The sequence below is a fragment of the Gaeumannomyces tritici genome (assembly GCF_000145635.1).
Source record: "Gaeumannomyces tritici R3-111a-1 unplaced genomic scaffold supercont2.3, whole genome shotgun sequence".
NCBI classification, from domain to species: domain Eukaryota; kingdom Fungi; phylum Ascomycota; class Sordariomycetes; order Magnaporthales; family Magnaporthaceae; genus Gaeumannomyces; species Gaeumannomyces tritici.
Window position 1 is genome coordinate 2,016,236 of NW_008804547.1, and position 20,206 is coordinate 2,036,441.

General features: G+C 59.9%; 7 protein-coding genes across 7 annotated transcripts; 3 read left to right on the plus strand and 4 right to left on the minus strand.

Annotated features, from left to right (window-relative positions):
• Positions 1-277: 277 nt before the first annotated feature.
• GGTG_05780 (hypothetical protein) lies at positions 278-1,488 on the plus strand (the record flags this gene model as incomplete). The annotated part of the gene is made up of 2 exons (XM_009223587.1): positions 278-474; positions 867-1,488. 2 exons carry the CDS (start codon positions 278-280, stop codon positions 1,486-1,488), a joined length of 819 nt encoding a protein of 272 aa, XP_009221851.1.
• GGTG_05781 (Ser/Thr protein phosphatase) lies at positions 1,322-2,696 on the minus strand. The gene is made up of 2 exons (XM_009223588.1): positions 1,698-2,696; positions 1,322-1,577 (listed from the first exon to the last, which is right to left on the minus strand). Exon 1 carries the CDS (start codon positions 2,575-2,577, stop codon positions 2,059-2,061), a length of 519 nt encoding a protein of 172 aa, XP_009221852.1. The 5' UTR covers positions 2,578-2,696; the 3' UTR covers positions 1,322-1,577; positions 1,698-2,058.
• Positions 2,697-2,799: 103 nt separating this feature from the next.
• Positions 2,800-3,705, plus strand: GGTG_05782 (hypothetical protein). Its single transcript, XM_009223589.1, has 2 exons — positions 2,800-2,919; positions 2,983-3,705. The coding sequence occupies exon 2, from the start codon at positions 3,132-3,134 to the stop codon at positions 3,552-3,554; it is 423 nt and encodes a 140-aa protein (XP_009221853.1). The 5' UTR covers positions 2,800-2,919; positions 2,983-3,131; the 3' UTR covers positions 3,555-3,705.
• On the minus strand, positions 3,682-5,119 carry GGTG_05783 (hypothetical protein). Its single transcript, XM_009223590.1, has 3 exons — positions 4,425-5,119; positions 4,118-4,316; positions 3,682-4,032 (listed from the first exon to the last, which is right to left on the minus strand). The coding sequence occupies exons 1-3, from the start codon at positions 4,875-4,877 to the stop codon at positions 3,890-3,892; spliced, it is 795 nt and encodes a 264-aa protein (XP_009221854.1). The 5' UTR covers positions 4,878-5,119; the 3' UTR covers positions 3,682-3,889.
• Positions 5,120-7,175: 2,056 nt separating this feature from the next.
• On the minus strand, positions 7,176-7,739 carry GGTG_05784 (hypothetical protein; the record flags this gene model as incomplete). Its single annotated transcript, XM_009223591.1, has 1 exon — positions 7,176-7,739. One exon carries the CDS (start codon positions 7,737-7,739, stop codon positions 7,176-7,178), a length of 564 nt encoding a protein of 187 aa, XP_009221855.1.
• A 215-nt stretch (positions 7,740-7,954) lies between these two features.
• Positions 7,955-11,786, plus strand: GGTG_05785 (hypothetical protein). The gene is made up of 2 exons (XM_009223592.1): positions 7,955-11,180; positions 11,290-11,786. Exons 1-2 carry the CDS (start codon positions 8,251-8,253, stop codon positions 11,588-11,590), a joined length of 3,231 nt encoding a protein of 1,076 aa, XP_009221856.1. The 5' UTR covers positions 7,955-8,250; the 3' UTR covers positions 11,591-11,786.
• GGTG_05786 (STE/STE11 protein kinase) lies at positions 11,658-18,315 on the minus strand. The gene is made up of 5 exons (XM_009223593.1): positions 16,481-18,315; positions 15,088-16,310; positions 14,546-15,015; positions 12,346-14,305; positions 11,658-12,276 (listed from the first exon to the last, which is right to left on the minus strand). Exons 1-5 carry the CDS (start codon positions 17,612-17,614, stop codon positions 12,156-12,158), a joined length of 4,908 nt encoding a protein of 1,635 aa, XP_009221857.1. The 5' UTR covers positions 17,615-18,315; the 3' UTR covers positions 11,658-12,155.
• Between the last annotated feature and the right edge of the window lie 1,891 nt (positions 18,316-20,206).

A 20,206-nucleotide genomic window follows, 5' to 3' on the forward strand; every position in this document is an offset into this window, starting at 1 on the left:
GCCCGTCGCCTCCGCGACCGCCGCTGCCGCCGCCGGTGGGCTGGCGCTGGGCCTTGGCGGCCACGGCGCGCAGGGGGTTCTTGCCGCGGCCCACGGGCGTCTTTCCCCGTTTAGATGTCTTGCCACCAGTCTGTTTGCTGCTGCCGCTGCCGCTCGAGTTCCCAGGGAGCGGCGGCAGGGAGGGCCGCGGATCGGATCTCGACGAGTCAGACGCGGCTGTGGGGTCACCGCCGCCCCCGTCCTGCTGCATCAGAAAGTTGGAGGTGAAGAAGCTGCGATGGTGTGGCAGGCACAGCGGGGTGCTGCGGTGGAAGCATCGTTGTGGCGCCGTCGAGCCCGCGATGGTCGGTCGGCCCCGGGCGGCGGCGTGCAGGGCGGCGGTGGCGGGGATGGACCGGCGGAGCGAGGCGGCGACGTGGTGGTAGGACGGGCCCATGGTGACGAGACGGCTATGGAGGTGCCATTGGGGTGGTGGTGGGCTGGCAATCGCGCTGCGATATACTTTGCATACGGCAAACCTAGGTCGTGCAACATGGGAAGCTCATTTGTGTTAAAAAAAAAAAAAAAAAAAAAAAAGTCTGACGATCCCTGTCCTTGTTCCATCATTCCGCACCGCAGAACAAGCCTATCGGACAATCGCCCCGCTCATCGTATTCATATAGCTCCATATTGGCTCCCTAACCCCGCGGTTGGTTTTCATCGGCTGGCTGTTGAAGTCAGCTCAGGCAAGGTAGAAGCTTAAACGGCACACAACGAAGTTCACGTTCCGTGCGTCCTTTGGGGCCACTACTCGCTCATCGTCCACGGCATACCATCGATAGTCAGCGTAAGTCATCGAAATTCATTCCAATACAGTGCTTCCTCAGGCTAACCTCACTCAAGTCTGTCGACTTTGTGATCTCAGATGCCGATTTGGTGTGCGGCTCGCAGGCGCTGTCAAATGCCAAGCACCTCACGCCATGCCCGGACCCGTCAAGCTGCACCACATCCTCCCCGAGTCGGCCCTCGCTGCCCCCGGTATTCCACCGCCATATCGACGCATCTGAACTCACGGTTGGCATCTACTTGCAATCAGAGACACTCTGGTTTCTTCCGCCGTTCACCAGCGATCTGTTAGACCCGACTGGACCCCAGCTACCGTCGCAATTCACGTTTGCATCAGACGGTACTGCTCTACCCCCTTGGAGACCAGGCCGAGGTCAGGGCGTTTTCAAAGGCGACCTCTATCCCGTTGTTGTTCTCAGGTCTCATACCCTGCTCGAGGCGTTTCTACGGTTGTATGCGCGTGACACTGGAAAAGAAGTTGGCAGTTTCGGGATGGCTATGATTGCATACGTGGAGCTATACGTTGACAGCGATGGGTTTCTGGAGAGTGACAAGCTTCCGGAACCGCTTCGGAGCTTTTATGCAGAGATTCGCAGTGACAGTATGGCCAAATCCGTGCGTCAATGGACCCAGGAGCTGAAGGAGGCTTTGGGATGTGCCTAGAAAATGAATAGAATGAGCCAATAGCCGTGAGCAGACAGACACCTGTAGTCACCTCCACTAACTGTACCACGCCTATGTGAATAGTGTATCTGGAAGCTGATTTTAGTTGCGTCTTCATCTAGACATGTGTAGTGTGGCTCCCTAAAACCGAGTCCTGTATGGGTACCACTCAACATGGAAAGTAAGGGGTGGTACGCGTCTCAACTGACCCAATGTGCTTCGCCATATGTCGTGGCTTCAAATTTCCATTGTTTTTGCAGCGTCAAATGCTTGAGCTTGAGAGAAATAATATCCCCTCTGATTGGTGACCAACCGCAGCGGACCGGCATCCCGCCTCTCGACTGTGAAGTCGCAATTCCAGTGAGTATGGCCGAAGGCCCAGAGCCTGACCTTTGCGCTTCTGAAGCACTTCTCGCCCGAAAGATCGGTCGCGAATGCGCTGGCAATGGCGCTGTTGGCATGGCGTGGGTCCGCCGCGCGGGGATCGCGCGTTGGGCTCCAGTGCGTCAGCACCACGATGCTCTCGACGGCCGGGTCGTTTTCCAGCGCGTCGACCTGGGCGTTGAGCCACTACAGGTCGCGGTCGTGCGCCGCGTTGTGCGCCGCGACGTCCCAGCCGCTGCCGGTCTGGTAGAAATCGTTCAGCCCGTGGCCCACGGCGTCGGCGCTCTCGGCGGGGACGGCGGAGAAGAGGCTGCAGCCGAGGACGACGACGGGGCCCGGGGGCCCGCCGCCGCCGCCACTGCCGCCACGGCCGCCGTCGTCGCCCCGGGGGCGGAAGACGGCGCGGTCGAGCAGGACGAAGTCGCCGAGCGAGGCGTCCGCGCGCACGAGGCGCTCAAAGTCGCGCAGCGCCGCGAGGGCGTCGGGCCAGGTGGCGTGGTACGCCTCGTGGTTGCCGGGCACGAACAGGACGGCGCGGAACTGCCGCAGCTGGGCGGTGAGGAAGGCGAGGAGCTCGGCCCTGTGGGGGCCGACGGTGCCGATGTCGCCGAGCAGCGCGAGGTAGGGCGCGCGGGGCACGATATCGAATATGTCGTAGCCCTTGGGCGCCTCGAGGTGCAGGTCGGAAAGGATCTGCAGCGCCATGGTGGTGATTTTGCGGATGGTGGTGATGAAAAGGTATAGGGTTGTTGGATTAGGGATGGAATTAGACTTCAAATATTTAGATCACAATCACCATGTACCTGGGGCTGAAGGTGCGAATCAACCCAACCAACCGGACTGTGAACAAATCACGGGGCTCGAGAAGGTATATAACGTGTTCCCTTTACGCCCAACCTTTTCTTCCACTCTTTCCTGCAATCTACATCCGCCTTCAAGACATCGCCCATACGAAGAGATTTCCAAAAAATCGCAGCGCCAACACGAAACTACCGACCTCGTTTCTCGGCATCACCATAAACATGAGCGCCTATTCGGGCTACTCAGGTCTGTAAAACACGCACCATAACATCGGCCCATACTAAATACTTCAACGGCATCGGTATACAGGATTCTCGGGGCGTGGCTCCTGCAACCCTTGCTTCCCATGGCTCCATGGTCAGTATGGTGGATACAGTCTTAACTCTAGGGGATGTCCTATCGCCAGCGCAACACCTGGATAGGCGGATTAACACCCACCAGGCCACTACTACTGCTACATGCCACAGATGCCGCCGTCGTCAGCTGGTTCACAGCAGGGCGTCATAGGCCAGAATCCTCAACAAGGCCAACAGACCCCAATGGGCCCACAGGGCCAACAGATGCCAATGAGCCAACAGGGTCAACAAGCCCCGACGGGCCATCATTGCCAGCATTGCCTGCACGGCCCAGAGTGTCAGCAGGGACAACAGGGACAACAGGGACAACAGGGACAGCAAGATCAGCCGAACCAGCAAGAGCAACAGGTTACGGGGAGCCAGCCTGTCGGTAACATGCAGGGATATTATCAAGTGTTTGGGGGAGGACAGGCGCGTATAATTCGCACCGCTTGCGGAGGTTACACAATCCTCAGTGGCGCTATGCTAGACGCACCTGGTGATTTCAGCCAGTGCCTATGTGGCCAGAACCACACAGGCCAGTAGCAGAGCAGCGGTGGGGAGCGTGCGGATGTGACACGTAAGTCAAGAGGAGAGTGCTGTCAAACGTGAGGCACAGGGGAAAGGATTGAGAAAGTCGTGGTAGAATAAAAAGGTCTTTCTCAGCATGGCATGGGCAAACGGGAGGGTTTCTGAGCACCTACGCGGCACCACGTGATTATTATTAAATTATGTGTTAGCAGAATCGAAGTTCCAACCCCTGATGTCATCCATCTCATAGCCTAGTGCTCATCGCTATCACTCCACCTTCCGCAGATCTAGAAGGCGGTTTATTAAGCCAAAAATCAGGTTCCAACCTAGCGCTCAAGCGAGGTGCGCGCTTAAGGCTTGCCGTACGACGACAGGCGGTTGCCGGCGCCGCAGTACTGGAGGCCGTTTCCGGAGCAGACCATGGTGCAGTCGCCGGCCGCCGGGATGGAGCCCTCACTGAAGACGTCGCCGCAGTAGCACTCGTGGGAGTACTCTGTAAGGCGTGACACGGCGTCAGCTAGCAAATCCTGACAGGGGGTAGTGGGGGTGGACCTGATGGGGATGGATATTTAACTTACCAACACCGAAGAACTTGTAGGCGTCGCAGAAAGTGGCGCAGGCCTGGAGCGTCATGGAGTCGCTCGCGAACGAGGCCGAGGTCAGAGCCCTGGTGCCGTTGCCCTCGGTCACACAGCCGTTGAAGGTGTATGCGCCGATGGTGGCGGGCTGCGTGGGCGTGTCGCTATCCAGGGGCGGGGCAACGCCACCCTCAGAGTACTGTAGTAGGTTCTGTCAGTTCGTGTGCTTGTAAAGATCTCGACATGCCGGTTTTTTTTTTTTGGCCCGGGTGTTGGAGGCAAGACAAAGGGTTAAGTTGGAACATACCACGAGCAAACGGTTGCTGGCACCGCAGAACTCGGCGGCGTCGCCAGGGCAGGAGAAGTTGCATTCCTCCAGGGGACGGCGAGCGGACCCGCCGTGCACGCTGGTGCCGTACCAGCACTCCTGGCCGTACTCGAGCGCCGCAAAAGTGGCACCGGCCGCCTTGGCATGTGCGATGCAAGTCTCGACGGTCTGGTTCGCGTCCAGGTAGATGGACGGGAGCGCGCGGGCGCCGGAGGGCTCCGCGTAGCAGCCCACCAGGGTCATGGTGCCGACGCCCGGGTTGTAGACGGGGGCAACCGGGGGCAGCGTCGCCGTGGGCTCGGCCGACGTCGTGGTGGTCGCCGAGGGCTCGGCCGAAGTGGTCGTCTCCTGGGCGAGGACGGCCGGGGAGAGGGCCAGAACGGCGATGGCGAGGCGGCTGAGCGCGCCGTGGGTGAAGGTCGGGGTCATCATGGTTGCGAGGGGGGGTGGGAGGTTGTCCAAGTGAGCGGAGCGGGCCAAGTGAGCGAAGCGGGTCAGGCAAAGGCGGAGATGAGAGCGAGTGTTGGAGTGAGCGGCTTGAGGATGATGATGATGATAATGAAAGTTATCGATCACAATCGATGCGGCCGTCTGCTTTTAAAGTAAACTCGTCGGCAGAGGGGCGCTTGAGTTTTATTGCTCTGGTCAAGGATGGGGTTTCCCTTCGTATCCTTCGAACCCCTAATGCCTGTTCTCCGGGGGGCCAGGGGGGGTTGCGTTGCAGCGCAGATCAGATTGGGGATAGCTACAGACACACAGGCAGTAGTTCGCGACCATCGACAACCCTGGGAATAAACATACATGCCGACGTCGACATGCCTGCCTGGCACGCCCTAGGTACCAGGTTCTTTTCCGGCCATCGGCCCGGTCCGCGAGTTTCCCTGCAGCAGGACGATCTCGTGCAAAATCACGCTCCCCTCCTGCTCCTGCTTGCTGTTTCTTCCTCACCACTGAATATGTTTTCTCCCCGTCGTCAACCTGCGCGACGGCGGCACCGGGAATCCTGCCGTGCAAGCGACGATGGTCCAGGCCCGAATATTGGCAGGTTTAATCTATTCACCGTAGCGCCTCGTGGTCTCGACCGGCTTGGCCGCCCCAGCCGTCGGCCGGTGCGTGCGGGTCGACAGGGGACGACGCACAGGAGGGAACAATGTGGACATTGTCCTGCAGATTCTGCAGCCGTCATGGTCTTGGCCGTCTTCAGCTGGAGGCACTACTATGTTTAAACTCCAAGGGTGCTGGCGTGGGCGGAGAGGGGTCCTCGGGAGGTTTCCGGGGGCTCCCGCCGGTGCCGGTAATATTTTTTTTTAGCAGGCGGGCTCGGTTCGGTGGTCTTGGCTGATCTGCGCAGGTGCGTAATTTCCATCTGGGATCATGTCGGTCACCCTCGAGTATATCGCGTGGCTGCACCATGGATGTAGCGACGCTCGGATATTCCCTCACTCTCACACTAGCTCCTCTGTCTCCATGGACTCTGTCTCCGTAGAGATTTCTCACAAGAAACAGCTCATGTCATGGCGGTGACTGAGGAGACGAGAGCCACGCCAGCACGCTCCACGCATAGATGGAAGATGGAGGTGCCTCGGCGGATATAAAAAAAAAGGCAGCCCGGTCTGCGAAACTACTAGTCTCGGCGGTGGAAAGGAGCGTGGCTGTTGACGAAGTGCCCGTTTGGGATTGGCCCGTACCGGAAAAGATTGTGACAGCCCAAGCCGACCAGGGACGCATGGAGATATTGAAGCTATTGTGGCGGGAGCGTGCAGCACACGCGGCTTGTAATTGAGAATTGAGTCGGGCCAGAGCGCACAGGGGAGGAGGGGCTGCATGCAGGGCTCTTTGCTATATGCAGGGGGATCTGGACAAGGCCTATCACAACGGAGCGGCACACGCGCTACACAACAGTACCGCACTGGGCTCCAGCGGCCAGTCAGCCGTTCCTTATGAGGAAGGTGCAGACCCTGGTACCGGTGGGTCGCAGTGGTGGTTCCCAGAAAAAAGTGTGCGTGCGGCTCACAAAGGGGCCACTTCACAAATTACTGAAGATTGGCAAATTCCATCAATCAACAGCGCTCGGTTCGCGTACCTTCCTCAGGTTGCTCCACATGCTGTGCGGTACCTCCAGCAGCACAATCGGCCCCCTCGATAATGTGTTCCTTTGTTCACACTCAGATTTCATTTCATCCAGACGTTCATCCCATCCGCCCGCCATTCATTCCTTTTCAGAGCAGATGGGTACGAGAGAGACATCAAGTGAACCGGCTATCCTCTTTGCCTGTGCTTGTCGGGCGAGTTCCAGAGGTTTAATATGTCCCAGCTCCCTGGAACAGCACATGCCTGCCACCTGCAGCCTAACATGCCACCGCACAACAGTTCGGATCGTCGCCGAACCTGGCTCATTCCCCCAAAACTGCCCGCCAATCGTCCCAAACAGTCAGCGCGGGGGGTAATGGTGTTGGCCAAAAGGCGATGCGGGGGAGCCTTTTTCTCCGGCTTGGCAATTCGCGGGGCTTTCGTCCAGCCGCCCCAAGGACATGAGGGAATACGCTGTTCTTTTATACCTATGGCGCTTGCTTGTTGGCCTCGGGATTGGATACCGATCCGCTTCTTCTTGCCGAAATCTAAAACCCGGCTTCTGCTTGACAGTCGCGCGGGGGTCCTGGCCGACGGACAGGTCTCAGTGTACCACTGGACAGCCCCTACCATAAATCGAACCGGACATGTCGTTTCCGCCTAGATTTGGGATCTATGGGGCGCTGGATGGCCTTCCTTCAAGGGGTCCTTAACCGCCAGCCACGAGCCCACAAGCGGAGATGTTGCATTCTTTCCACGAGCATGGCTCATGCCGCAGTGCCGAGGAGCACCTTTTAGCGCACTGCCGAGGAGACAATAGCCAATGCCAAGAGCCGCAGTGTCCTCAGCCGGGCTTATCATCGATAGACAGCCGGCCAGCCAGGAATTGCCGAGCCAGCCAGCCTCCTCGGACTTTGACTGGCCCGCTACCCCAAAGCGGCCAACAGACACGCGCGCCTCCAGGCGGTGCCAGCAGAGATCTCGTCCAAACGGGGCGCTGGCGCTGCTCGTCCCCCGCGCTAATCCGATCGCGTGCATGCACCCCATCATGTCCATACCAGGCAGAAGAGCGTGCGCTGGCTGCTGAACCACCTCCGAGGAGCCGTCACTGTGTCTGCCAACCCAGCGAGGGTTCAGTGATGAGACCAACATGAAAGTTTCTGGGAATCTAATGGTCATGTCCACCATGTCCATGTCCATGTCCATGTCCATGTCCATGTCCATGCCCAACGCCCGCGAATGCGCGCGGGGGCGATGCTACCAGCCGCTCCCTGACATCCCTGCTCCTTGTGCTCCTGTCTCTGTTCCTCCGGCTTGAGACGCTGCCAAGACCCGACGGCGTATCCCAGAGGGTCAGCAGGGTGCTGTCACCGCAACCTCCAAGAAGCATTGTGGCCAAGCTTCCCCAGCGGGGCGTTGGGGTCGCGACAGGCACACGGTTTTTTTTTCTTTTCTTTTTTTTCTTTTTTTTAATGAGGCAGGGCGCCTGCATCCCCCAATTGGACACGCTACTGTTGGCTCGCTTTTGCCATCCGCTCCCCATATTGCGAATTGCTTTCTTTACTCCCGCTTTAATTTATCCCGCCTTGTCTTCATCCTATTCGTTTTAGTCCCGTTTGTCCGGTTGACCTCTTCTGTCCATGCCTATTTGAGGCGACCCCTGCGCAGCTTGTGCCCCCGGGCCCCCGTTCTCCTTTCTCGCAGCTCGGCAGGCCGATGGCTGGTGGTCCTCACGATGCTTCGTATCAGGAGATACCGTGTGTTTGTAGTCGGCGCTATTATCTTGCTCTTCTTGCTGCTGCGCGTTTCACAAAATTCGCAGTGGGAGGGCCGTAGATCTGCCATATACAACAGCTACACTCACCCTGGCACCAAGGGCTCCGAGCCGACCTTTGACGACCAGAAGCAGCCGTCACAGCCCGCTCGGGGTCACAAGCCGGAGCAGCTGCCGGTCGGCCCTGAGCCGCGGCCCAGGCCGAAGCTCAAGTCGAAGCCCAAGCCGCAAGTGCAGGCGCTGGATGGCCAGCCAAAACAAGCTGTGAAACATCATGATGTGGCTCCGGGCCCTAATAAAGTTCAGATCCCCGAGCTGAAGCCGGATCCCGAGTCTAGAAACGGCCTTGGCCGCGCCAAGGCTGCCGCGGCATCCGAGTCTCCCTCTAGAGTGGTCAAAGGTCCGCCCGGCAAAACGCCTTTAGCGACCCCGAAGGCTGCTCTTGAGGATGTCGATATCCCCGATCGCGAAACCGACCGGGACGGCGACCTCGGACAGAAGCCGCTGGACAAGGGGCCGGATCGCCTCCACGCTGCGGATCCGCCCAGCCATCGGCAGAAATCTGTGGCGTTGAGCGCGACCTTGTCGGTGCCACACTGGCGCAAGATGCCAGAGCACTTCCCCGTTCCCAAAGAGGACGTTATACCACTGCCGACCGGTAAACCCACCAAGATGCCGCCGGTCCAGCACAGCTTTGAGAAGGCCGAGTCTCTGGCGGATCGCGAGAAGCGCGAGGGCCGTCTGGCCCAGGTCAAGAAGGAGATGCAGCGCGCATGGAACGGCTACCGCAAGTACGCCTGGGGCCACGACGAGCTGGAGCCGGTCACCAAGGGCTTCCGCGACCCCTTCTGCGGCTGGGCCGCCACCCTGGTCGACTCCATGGACACCCTTTGGATCATGGGCATGAAGGAAGAGTTTGAGGATGCGTACCGCGCCCTCGACAAGATCGACTTCACTACGACCCCTTACCGCCGCGAAATCCCCGTTTTCGAGACCATCATACGCTACCTCGGCGGTCTGCTCGCCGCCTACGACGTCAGCGGCGGCCCTGACGGCAAACACCCCAAGCTGCTTAAAAAGGCCGTCGAGCTGGCCGAGGTGCTCATGAGCGTCTTTGACACACCCAACCGCATGCCCGTGCTTTATTACAACTGGATGCCCCGGTACGCGTCCCAGCCGAGGCGCGCCTCTGCGTCGTCGGGCGTCGCCGAGCTGGGGTCCATGTCCATGGAATTCACCCGTCTAGCCCAGCTGACTGGCGAAGACCGCTACTACGACGCCATCGCTCGTATCACCAACGCCTTCGAGGAGTGGCAGAACCGCGGGACAGTGCTCAACGGCATCTTCCCCCAGCAGGTTGACGCCGCTGGCTGCAACCGCACCGCCCCGTCCTTGACGAGCCTAGATCTCAGCTCCGTTGAGGCTGACGGTGCAGAGGTGACTTTGGATGCGAGTAAGGGATATTCGCCCAACGACTCCCCGGAAACCAATAATTCGGGCGAGAAGAGCAAGAGCGTCATCTCCGACGGGGACCCCCAATTCAAAGTTCACCCTGGGGATAAGCCAGGCTCAGTGGCCAAGGCCGAGTTCAAGGAGAAGCCAGCGGAGAAGAAGCTCGAAGCACGCCGGGTGATACAGGGGCTAGATGGCGCCGACGATACGCCCCCGAGCGTCCCCAAGGCGAAGCCCGCCACCGTCCACGCAGACCGCGTTGGCGCCAGCGGCCGTGGAGGCGCGTCGGGCCCCTATGGCGCCAGCAACCGTCTTCCAGACTGGGACTGCACGCCGCAGGGCCTGACAGACGGAGGCTACGGGTCTGGTTCCTTCGGCATGGGCGGTAGCCAGGACTCGACCTACGAGTATTTCCCCAAGCAGTACATACTCCTGGGCGGGCTCGAGCCCAAGTACAAGTCGATGCACCTCAAGGTTGTAGCGGCCGTCAAAAAGTACCTTCTCTACAGGCCCATGATAAAGGATGAGGACCGGTCGCTACTATTTTCGGCGAGCGTTTATGCGAGCTCGCAGAGAGGCGTCGACAAGTCGTACACGTACGAGGTGACGCACCTGACGTGCTTCCTGGGCGGCATGTTTGCGCTCGGCGGCCGCGTCTTCGGCTCGGCCGAGGACGTAGAGATCGGCGCCCGGCTGACCGACGGGTGCGTGTGGGCCTACGAGTCGACCCCGTCCGGCCTGATGCCCGAGGGCGGCGCCATGGTGCCCTGCCAGACGGTCGCCAGCTGCCCCTGGAACGAGACGGTCTGGTACGAGCACCTGGACCCGAGCTCTCAGTGGCGCGACAACATGGCCAAGGACTACGAGATCCGCAAGAAGGAGTGGGATGATCAAAAGGCGTCCCTCCTCAAAGCCGAGGCTCTGCGCGTCAAGGCCGAAAAGGAGGCCAAACGCTCACGGCCCACCAACTCGAGCGATCCGTTGGGTCGCTTCGACGACGACGCCGACGCAGACGGCCAGAACGCGGGCCGGCCGCGCCAGCAGCTGGACAGCGACGACTTCACCTACAGCCAGGGCAAGGCCGTGCTGAAGAAGTCGGGCAAGGAGAAGCTGAGGCGGTCGCCGCCCTCTCACGCCGGCAGGTACGACGATTCCCTGGTACCTGCGCCGGCGCCGGCGCCCCCGTCATCTACAGAGGACAAGCCCAAGACAGGCCAGCCCGGCGCCAGCATCCTGGACGGAGCCGGTGCCGGTAGGGATGGTGCCCAGTCGCCACTGGCTGGCGCCGAAGAGCCAGAGCCCCCCTACGACCCCCTCTGGGAGCTGCCGCCGGAGCCGACCAAGCCCCAGACGCACGAAGAGTACGTCCGTTACCGCATCAAGCAGGAGAACCTGCCGCCAGGGTACACTGGCATGAACGACAGGCGCTATATCCTCCGGTAAGTACATGCGCTCGGCTACAAAATCTGGGCATTTCCTTCCTGCTCTTGGATACTACCGTCAACGCAACACCCTCTAACACGCGATTACCTATGAAAAAAAATATAGACCCGAGGCCATCGAGTCGGTCTGGTACATGTACCGCATCACGGGCGACAAGAAGTGGCAGGAAAAGGGCTGGCGCATGTTCAAGGCCGTCATCCGGGCGACGCAGACCGAGCACGGCCACAGCGCCGTCGACAACGTGCACAGCCCCACCAGCCCCCCGTCCCATCTCAACAACATGGAGAGTTTCTGGATGGCCGAGACGCTAAAGTACTTTTACCTGCTCTACACTACCCCCGACGTCATCAGTCTCGACGACTGGGTCCTCAATACCGAGGCCCATCCGTTTAAACGCCCGACGTGAAGTGAAGGGAGGGCTGGGGAAGTGGGGTCCGAGGGGGGCGCGAGGCCATCATCGCATGTACATAGGACGGCGCGATAATGATTTTGTAAATAGGACAGTCACTACAAACGTGGAAAATCCAGAACGTTTCCAAAAACTTTGGGTTTAGACAATAGCAAAACAGCAACGCTATGGCTCGACAAGGCATGTCTGCAAAGATGCGGCGTTGAATTCGCTTCATGGTGATGAAATGTGGCCCGCGTGCTCGTCCAATTTTCCCGTGTCTCCTTGAAATGAATCCGGCCATCTTGAACAGCACAAGACATGAACCCAGACTGTCTTGAGCAGTATCTAGTAATAGAAATATGTGGCAGTAGTAAGAGTATGGTAAAAAGAAGAGTAGTCCCAGGAGTCACTAGGGGACACTGTAGTGTCCTTGTTACAGGTGAGATACGGTGCAAATCCCTCTTCTTCGGGCTGCGGCAGCGAAATTCACCATGTGCGCGCACACCATTAGGGTAGTCAAGATGTTGCGTAGATGGTCTCATATGGGAGGGAATTCGTTTGCGACGCGGCCTGGATCGAATCAGTACGTCCCCCTGATCTTGGCGTAGAGTTCCGAGTCGAGGAAGTTGTAGTTGGGGTCCAGCTCGCAGAAGGGATGTTGCGAAAGCAGTCGGTTCGCCGTGGGTCGCTCGTCGGGGTTTCTATGACAAACATCAGTTAACGAGCACACATGGAAGAAAAGAGAGAGAGGGCTACCGCCCAAGACTTACACTGTGAAGCAGTCGTACATAAAGGCGACGGCAGTGGGGCCAATGGTGTGCTGAACGTCCTCGGGAATGGGCGGGATCTCGCCGTTGGCGATCTTGTAGATGGCACCGACGGCCTCCTCCTTGGCCCACGGACGGCGACCCGCAAACATCTCGAGCACGACGCAGCCGAGCGACCAGATATCCACCTTGGCCGAGTAGCCCGCGCCCTCGGACCGGATGACCTCGGGCGCCATCCAGAAGACGGAGCCCTGCATCGAGTTGGTCTTGTCGTTACCGTAGATGTTGTCTGTCTTCTTGGAGATGCCAAAGTCGGAGATCTTGGCGGTGCCGTCGACGTCGAGCAGGATGTTGTCGGCCTTGAGGTCTCGGTGCAGGATGCCCTCGCGGTGCAGGTATGCCAGCCCCGACAGCGTCTGCCGCGTCAGCGACTGCACCACTGCCTCCTCGAACTTGCCGTTCTTGCGCAGACACGAGCCGATGGAGCCACCCGAAATGTACTCGAGGAAGATTGAGATACTCGTCTCCTTGCGCTCGCATCCCAGGTACTGCACAATGTTGACGTGGTCCAGGTGCTGCATCGTGTCGATCTCCTGGTCCAGCGCCGCCACCAGCTCCTTCATGCGCTTCTTGTCGCCCGCCGCCGCCTTGGGGTTCACCTCGACCTCCTTCACAGCCAGGAACTCGCCCGTCGTCGCGTTCATACCGAGGTACACACGGCCGTACGTTCCCTTGCCGATCAGCTGGCCCTTGAACCACCGGAACGTCGTCTGCCGCTTGGGCGCGCGCGAGAGCGTGTCCTGCGGTATCTCGGGCACCAGCATCGAGTCCCGCGTCGGCCGGATCTGCACAATGTTGGCGTTGAACATCTTGGTCGACTTGCGTCGCAACAGCGTCGACGACCCTCCGCCAGCGCTGGCCTGACCCGCCGCCGCCGACGAGGACCCCAGCATCGCCTGCGACGTCTGCGTGAACCGTTTGTTCGCCTCGTGAGCGCCCCTAGCCTTCTCGCGGATCGACTTCATCCGTCCCAGCCCACCAGATCGCCGCACGCTGCGCTGCGCCAGGTTCTGGTAGCTCGCCGGCCGTTCCAAAGCCTTGAGCGTCGACTCGTCCGATCCCAGAGTGTCGCTCTCGCTGTACATGGACGGCACCCTGGAGGTGGGGAGAGCTGCCAGGTTGCCGTGGCGGGTCTGCTGCGACGCCATATTGGGCGACTGCGACTCGTCCACTTCAATGATGGGTGAGGGTGCAACGGGTGCCGCGTCCTGGTCCGCATCCGCCTCGCCCTCCTCGAGCACCGGCTGGTCCACGTCCATGCCCGGGAAGAAGTCCTCCAGGTTGTTGATAAGCGCCTCGGCAGGCGGGCGATTTGCCCAGACGTCCATCTTGAACGACTTGCGCCGGCTGAGCCCACCGCCCTCCTCCGCCTCCCACTTGGAGTTCCTCCCTGCCCTGTCATCGTCCCTGTCTTGGCCGGCAGCAGACTTTGGCGACGTGAAGGAGACGGAAAGGTGCTTCCGGCTCTTGCTGGTGTTTACCGTCAGGCTGGGCCGCTTACCAAGTGCGCTTCCGTCCTCTCCCGAGTCGGAATCGAGGAACGCGACTGAGTTCCGTGTCTTCCGCTTGCTCTTGGTTGGCTCGACGGGCTGGGAGATGGGGATGGCAAAGAGGCCGTCGTCGGAATCGTCGTCAGAATTGTCGTCCGGTTGCGCGTGGTTCTGTGAGCTCGAGGATGGGGTCGGCCGAGTGAAGCTGACGTCGGTATCGGTAAAGTCGACGTCGGGTCCGTGGGACTTTCTCCTTGAGGCCGGAGACGATGACGCCGGATGAGGAGCCGACACCGGGGCGCGTGTGGACGGCGCGCGGGCCCCGCGAGGCGTCGGCGGGTCCGCGGCGAAGTTGGCCGAGGGCCTTGATCCGGGGCTGAGGTCTCCCGGAGAAGAGGAACGCGCAAAGGAAGCTAGTGAAGTCGGTTTAGCCAAGGGATCCTCCTCCAGTGCTCCTGTCTCCAGGGTCGTGCCTGCCGCCGGCTTGTCCCTGGGCAGCAGCGGGGTTCCGCCGGGCGAGTAGTCCGGCACGATGAATGGGAGTTTTCCCCGGCCCCAGGTAACGGAGCCGGGGGATCCTGAGCGTGGGCTGCCTGGCCGCGAAGCTGTTCGCCCGTGCTGCCCGAAGTCCACCGTCGCCAAGGCGTTCTTACCTCGAGAATCTCCACCACCAGGCCCTGGTGCCGATGCGATGCGGTTGGGAGACAGCGCGCGGCCGCTGCTGTTCTTTGCTGGTCCCCTGGTAGGGTGGCCGATTCCACCCAGCCCCCTTCCCATGTCGACTAATGCCGAGGCGATGCCGCCCGATGGCTGTCCTGATGTCATTGGCGACCTCTTGCGACCCATCTCCGACATCTCCGATGGCGACGTGGCAGGGGAGACGCCCGGCGCCCCCGACGCCGACATGTTCGTAGACGTCGAAGGTCTGCGTGGGGTCGGATACCCATCATGGCTCCCATGCACCGAGTGCATCCTCTGCCCCGTCTTCCTGCTGAGCGAATTGGCTTTGAGGAGAGTCGCCGAGGGGTCTCCCGGCGGTGCGGGCGCCTTGCGCTGAGGGAAGAGCTTCTCGGGACTTTTATCCTCGTAGGGAGAGTCACGGCGTTGGTCAAAGTCAACATTCCTGCCAATGATACCGTAAGTGGCCGCCTCGGTTGAAGGACTCAGCCCCGGCTTCCCACTAGAGGCTGCTTGCCTTCGTTTCTCCAAGTATTCCTGCTGTTTCCTTTGCACCTCGGCTTGGTACTTCTCTGCGGCCGCCGCCAGGGCTTCGCTGGAGTCGGAGCCCCCACCGCTTATGGTGTTGTGCCGTGATGTCGGCGGCGACGAACTGGATCTCGGCCGCTGGCCATCCGCCTGTCCGTATCCGTCCTCATCGACAGGAACACTCGAGGGCATAGCCCACGGCGACAGCGTCGAGCGCTGAGACAGCGCCGGGGTTGCGAATGTAGGGCCCCTGATGAAAAGTTTCAGGGTGCCGTCAGAGTCGGCCTTCATTCTCATGTTGGTCATCAGCTTGTCATCAGTCAGGGGTTGGTTGTGATCCGATTTTCCCAGCTCCGTGAGGTGGATCTCGACCCCGTCCTCGTCCGGAATGCCAAGATTCACGTTTATCAGTGACCTCAGGTCGAAGGCAGTATCCACATCCGACACGTCAATCATACGGTAGTTCCAGTAGTCGACCGTCGCCAGAGCAAAGATCCTGTTGCCGGGCTTCTTGAACTGGAGGAAAGATGGCGCGTGCGGTGGCGGCTGCTGGGCGAAACTGGAGCTTGGGCGCTGATCGAGCGACATGTCGCTGGAGTTGTTCCATTTGCCAGGATGCTTGATACTGAGGTTGGGGCTGGTAGGTGAATCCATGTCCTCGGGCGAAGGGAATGAGCCGTCGTGGTTTTGTCTCTTTTTCCTGGATAAGAAGGAGAACATGTGCTTCCCGTCCTTGGCGCTGTGTGGTGTGTCGGCGCCGGCTGACCTATCCCCAGGCTCCTGGGGTGATGGCCGATTTCCATCCTGGCCCTGGCGGCGGCTGGTGTTTAGCAGCTCGTCAATGTTTCCATTGCGCATTATATTAGTGGCTTCGACAGGCACGCCCGAACCATAGATGGCTGCGCTGGAAGACACAGACTCGGTGCTATTCCTGGAGCGGTGCCCGAACCGAGTGCTGCTGGGGGAGACCGACAAGGCCGGCAGATTTGGCGTCGAGGACGCGAAGCCGAGGTTCGGGCTGCCGTTCGGGCTCTGCCCGTTGAGTCCTGGGCTGTTGCGCCGACTTCCATCCACATCGATATTTTTCAGCATTGCTCTGTGATTAGCATCCATACCTGCGGTGTTGCCGCTGGACGTGGGCATCGTGGTGGATCTAGTCTGTGAAAACCGTCGGCCCGAGAAGCCTGGGCCTGGAGCTTTGATGATAGGAGTCTAGATAAGCGCGTTGATCAAGGAACAACGATCATTAGCCCAAGAGAACCTCCCCTGGGAATATGTGGGATCGCAGGGGGGAAAAGGCGAAGAAGAGAAAACGGAGCGAACAGGATCCACAAGCCAACGAAGTAGACACTGCTACGGCTGGAAACAAATCGGGATCTTACATTCGGCGAGTCGCTGCCATCCGTCCCCCCGCCATTGACATCAAGGCGCATAGAGCCCGACTCCTGGCGACCGGGCATTCGCGAAGTCTCGGGAGTGGCGCGCATCTGAACCAAGTTGCGGATCAGGCGCCTCATCCGCTTGCCCTCCTCACGCTCTCGTGGCTGGTCCCAGCCCGTGCCACTGGCCGTACAGACCTTGGCGAGGTTTGGGTAGACTTGCTGATGCATCATGCCAAAGTTCCCACGCCCACCATGGCCGCTCCCGAGCTCAAGAAACTGGGCCCCGTGGATGTTGAGGGCTTTGAACGTGTCCTGCCAGTCCTTGGAAAAGTCATTAACCTGTAGCCAGCCCAGGACGCGGTCGAGAGTCCACGATGCTGTCATGTCGCTCGGAATACCCGGCACGTTGGTGCTGGTTGATGCATTAGATAAGCCTGAGTAGAGCTTTTGCTCGTCCGGGGATTTGTTCAGCTGCGGCGTGTTTGAAAATTGTTGCTGCGGCTGCTGCTGCTGCTGCTGCTGCTGCTGCTGCTGCTGCTGCTGTTGTTGTTGCTGCTGGAGCTGTAGCTGTTGCTGCTGCTGTTGCTGCTGTTGTTGTATTTGCAGACTATCACTCGGCTGCCCCGACGTTGGGGTCTGCCAACTGGACTGGATGGCCGCCAATGCCTGCGCATCGACGGGGAAGCCCCCCAGCCCCGGGATACCAACGTCCTCTCCAAACGAGTCGCCGCCAGGCATGTAGGTAGCAGACATGGTGAGATCGCTCTGCGGGGGCGGGGGCGGGATCATCATGCCGTTAGCGTTCGCATGGGCCTGGGGGTTGTACTGCTGGGGAGGTGGCGGGGGGAACATGTGATTGCCCCGGTTGTCGTATTGCGGACGGGCGGCGGCGGCGACGCCCCAGGAGCCATGCCACGGGGCCTGTTGGGTCATGGCGCTGCCCGGGGGAGGCCCGGGAGGTGGCGGCAGCGGGTTGCCCTGCTGCATCAGAGGGGCGGTCTGGTACCGGGGCAGCGGAGGGGGCGGCGGGAAGTTCATGTGGCCCTGCATCCCGGGATTCGGCGGCGACATGGGCGGCGGCGGCGGAGGCACCTGGAAGGGCCGCGAAGGGTCCTTCTGCCCCGTTTGATACATGGCGGGCCAACAATGGCCGCTCGGGGCGGTTTATCGAGAGGAGTACGAGGCTCGGGTCGGCGGTCAAGGGCGACGCGGCCCAATGTCAGCCCCAATGGGCTCTGCGGCTGGTAGCGCCGGTGCGAAGCCGCATGGGTTCTGGGACCCAGCCCTGGACGAAGACGGCCGGTCGTGGCAATGGCTCGCGGTGGGCTTGGGGAGGTGTATTTGCGGTGTGTATTTCTGGGCCCGGCTCGGCTTTCGCGGGAGGGTCGTTCGGAAGCGGTTGGCTGATGCGATTTCGACGGGCGCTGGCTCAGGGGTGTGTCGAATGATTGAGGGCAGCGATGGCGAACCGAGGGGCGAGAAGTGCCGACGGCAGTGAGTTGGGCAGGGCCACGGACGGACAGCGGTAGTCGCAAGGCTGGGGTGCGAGGCGGCTGAAGAGGCGGGAGGTTCAACGAGGGGCGCTGGTTGGCGTCGGGAGCAATATGTGCGGCCTGCGCTGGCAAAGAAAGGCGCAAAAGCAGGCAAAGAATCCGGTGTTGTTGGCCAACGGCGGATGGCAGGCGTTTTCTTCAGGCCGCCACTCTTTGCGAGACACGGCAAAATCAATTGTCGCTGTGGGTTGGGTTGAGCTGGTGGGCTGCACAGGTGGGCATGGTGCGACGCGACGCTAGCGTCGGGTGGACGTAGCGGCGGCGAGGGAGGGGCGCCTTGGCATTGAAACAGAAACGGTGGGGTGGGCTGCCCAACACGAGCCAGGCGCTTGCGGAACGCACAGGGGATGAACCTGAGGCGGCACAGCGGTATGCAAGGAACTGGCTGTGATGCTCTCGCGGCAGACGGCCGAAAACATCAGAGGCTCATCAGACGAGCGGCAGCAATAGGCATAGTGGGCCAGTCCCATGCGCGCAAACACGAGACGATAACCTACGGCATGGATGAGGTGCCGTGGAGTGCAGGACAAAGGATGATACCTGCCAAAGAACAGCGGGAGCGCAGGTGATGTTGGGCGGTTGGCGCTTAATCCAGGCCTCTTAGGCACATGTGGAGTTTTCCCCTCTGCTGCGCGCTGGGGATTCTTCTTCCATTCTGGGCTGGGCTCAGTACCCGAGCGTTGCCCACCCAAGAGGCGCTTGCGGCACGCACTAGAGCGCCGAGCCTCAACTAGAACGCCCAAAGGAGCTGGCAGGATGCAAAATACACAAATCGGAAGCAAGTGATGATGCCGAGACCGAACAAGCTCCTGTCCCTCTCCACCATACTTGCCGCTACCGTGCTTAGGACAGCCCCCAAGCAGAATCTCAGCCAGGGGAAAAGACCAGAAAAAGACAGAGAAAACACAGCAACTCGCGGAATGGCCCAGGTTAGCCAGCATGCACGTACAGGTAGGCAGGCACCAACTAAAAAAAAAAAAAAAAATCCGAACCGCAAAAAAGGGGCTCCCATTTCAAAGCCAATTAACACCACCAAAAAAAAAAAAAAGCAATAACTATAATTTATATGCAAGTTAATGGGCAGTCATTTTACCTTCGCTTTTTATTTTTGTCGAAAAAAATAGAGCTTGGGTGGGGAAAAGCATTTTGCGGTTCGGATTTTTTTTTTTCAGTTGGTGGCAGGTACCTGTGCTGCCAGCAGCCCACAACGGACGCCCGGTGCATGCAGGGATTCCTAGCCGTGGTAGACAGGCAGGCAGGAACTGCAGGCAACTTGAGTCGGCGACGGCGGCAACAAAAAGAAAAGCCATATCCACCAACCTCATGTACAGCGCTAGCCGGCACGAACTGCACAATCCCGGTTAGCGTGGGCTATCTGGGGCCGATTGGAGGCGCATCTACGGCCGGCCAGACTGGGTCTCCCGACTGGCAAGGCCTTTGGGAGGACAGGCATCCAATCATTTCACAGCACATACAATGCCAACGACACTAAGCAAGTAGCCATTGGTGTGATGTTGCGACCAACAACCAGCAGGAAAGGAGCAGAGAACACGGCTGTTACAAAAACTCAAAAACACCCGACAACAAAGCTGCATGTTACACTCCTTTTGCCCAGTGAATTTGTACTTTTTAATGTGACAGGCAGGGTCTCCAAGTGCAGCCTCCCCATGCTGTTCTGGTTATCAAAATCCAAATCGGCTGTCACCCACACCCAAGCTGGCAGGCTAGTACCTCGGTACCTTCTCGCCACCACCCCCTCGGGACGCTCGCCTGCACCCCCGAGTCGCCATTCCGAAAACCCTAACCAGATGCTAGGATTTATTTTTCCTGTGTTGAAAGCAACGTCCTCCCATATGCGAGTGGTCTAGGAGTTCGCGTCCTAGCCGGGGGGCAGGCGTGTTTCGCATCCCCAGTGGCAGCGAGCACGACTCAGCGAACTTCAGGGTCGGAAAGGATGGAGAGAGCGAGCAGACCCCTGAACTCACGCACAGGCCTTTCCGCGCGCTGGAATCGAAAGGTGCTGGCGTCTTTTCTTTTTGTGCCCAACTTTGACCTGACCCGACCTAACCTCCACGCCCCGGTAAGCTAGCGGCTGCCGACTCCCATGCGGCGTAGTCGAAGCCCTTCGCTGCCCACAACATTGGTGACGTGAGAGTCCGAGCTGGGCTGCGCG

Bases quoted from the DNA above. Each gene is read 5' to 3' on its own strand.
- GGTG_05781 (XM_009223588.1), bottom strand. From the start codon at position 2,577: ATGGCGCTGCAGATCCTTTCCGACCTGCACCTCGAGGCGCCCAAGGGC.
- GGTG_05786 (XM_009223593.1), bottom strand. From the start codon at position 17,614: ATGTATCAAACGGGGCAGAAGGACCCTTCGCGGCCCTTCCAGGTGCCT. The intron at 15,016-15,087 runs GCAAGCAGCCTC...TATCATTGGCAG, and splicing joins GAATACTTGGAGAAACGAAG to GAATGTTGACTTTGACCAAC. The intron at 12,277-12,345 runs GTAAGTCTTGGG...TGTTTGTCATAG, and splicing joins ATGTACGACTGCTTCACAGT to AAACCCCGACGAGCGACCCA.
- GGTG_05785 (XM_009223592.1), top strand. From the start codon at position 8,251: ATGCTTCGTATCAGGAGATACCGTGTGTTTGTAGTCGGCGCTATTATC. The intron at 11,181-11,289 runs GTAAGTACATGC...AAAAAAATATAG, and splicing joins GACAGGCGCTATATCCTCCG to ACCCGAGGCCATCGAGTCGG.
- GGTG_05782 (XM_009223589.1), top strand. From the start codon at position 3,132: ATGCCACAGATGCCGCCGTCGTCAGCTGGTTCACAGCAGGGCGTCATA.
- GGTG_05783 (XM_009223590.1), bottom strand. From the start codon at position 4,877: ATGATGACCCCGACCTTCACCCACGGCGCGCTCAGCCGCCTCGCCATC. The intron at 4,317-4,424 runs GTATGTTCCAAC...AACCTACTACAG, and splicing joins CCAGCAACCGTTTGCTCGTG to TACTCTGAGGGTGGCGTTGC. The intron at 4,033-4,117 runs GTAAGTTAAATA...CACGCCTTACAG, and splicing joins CTACAAGTTCTTCGGTGTTG to AGTACTCCCACGAGTGCTAC.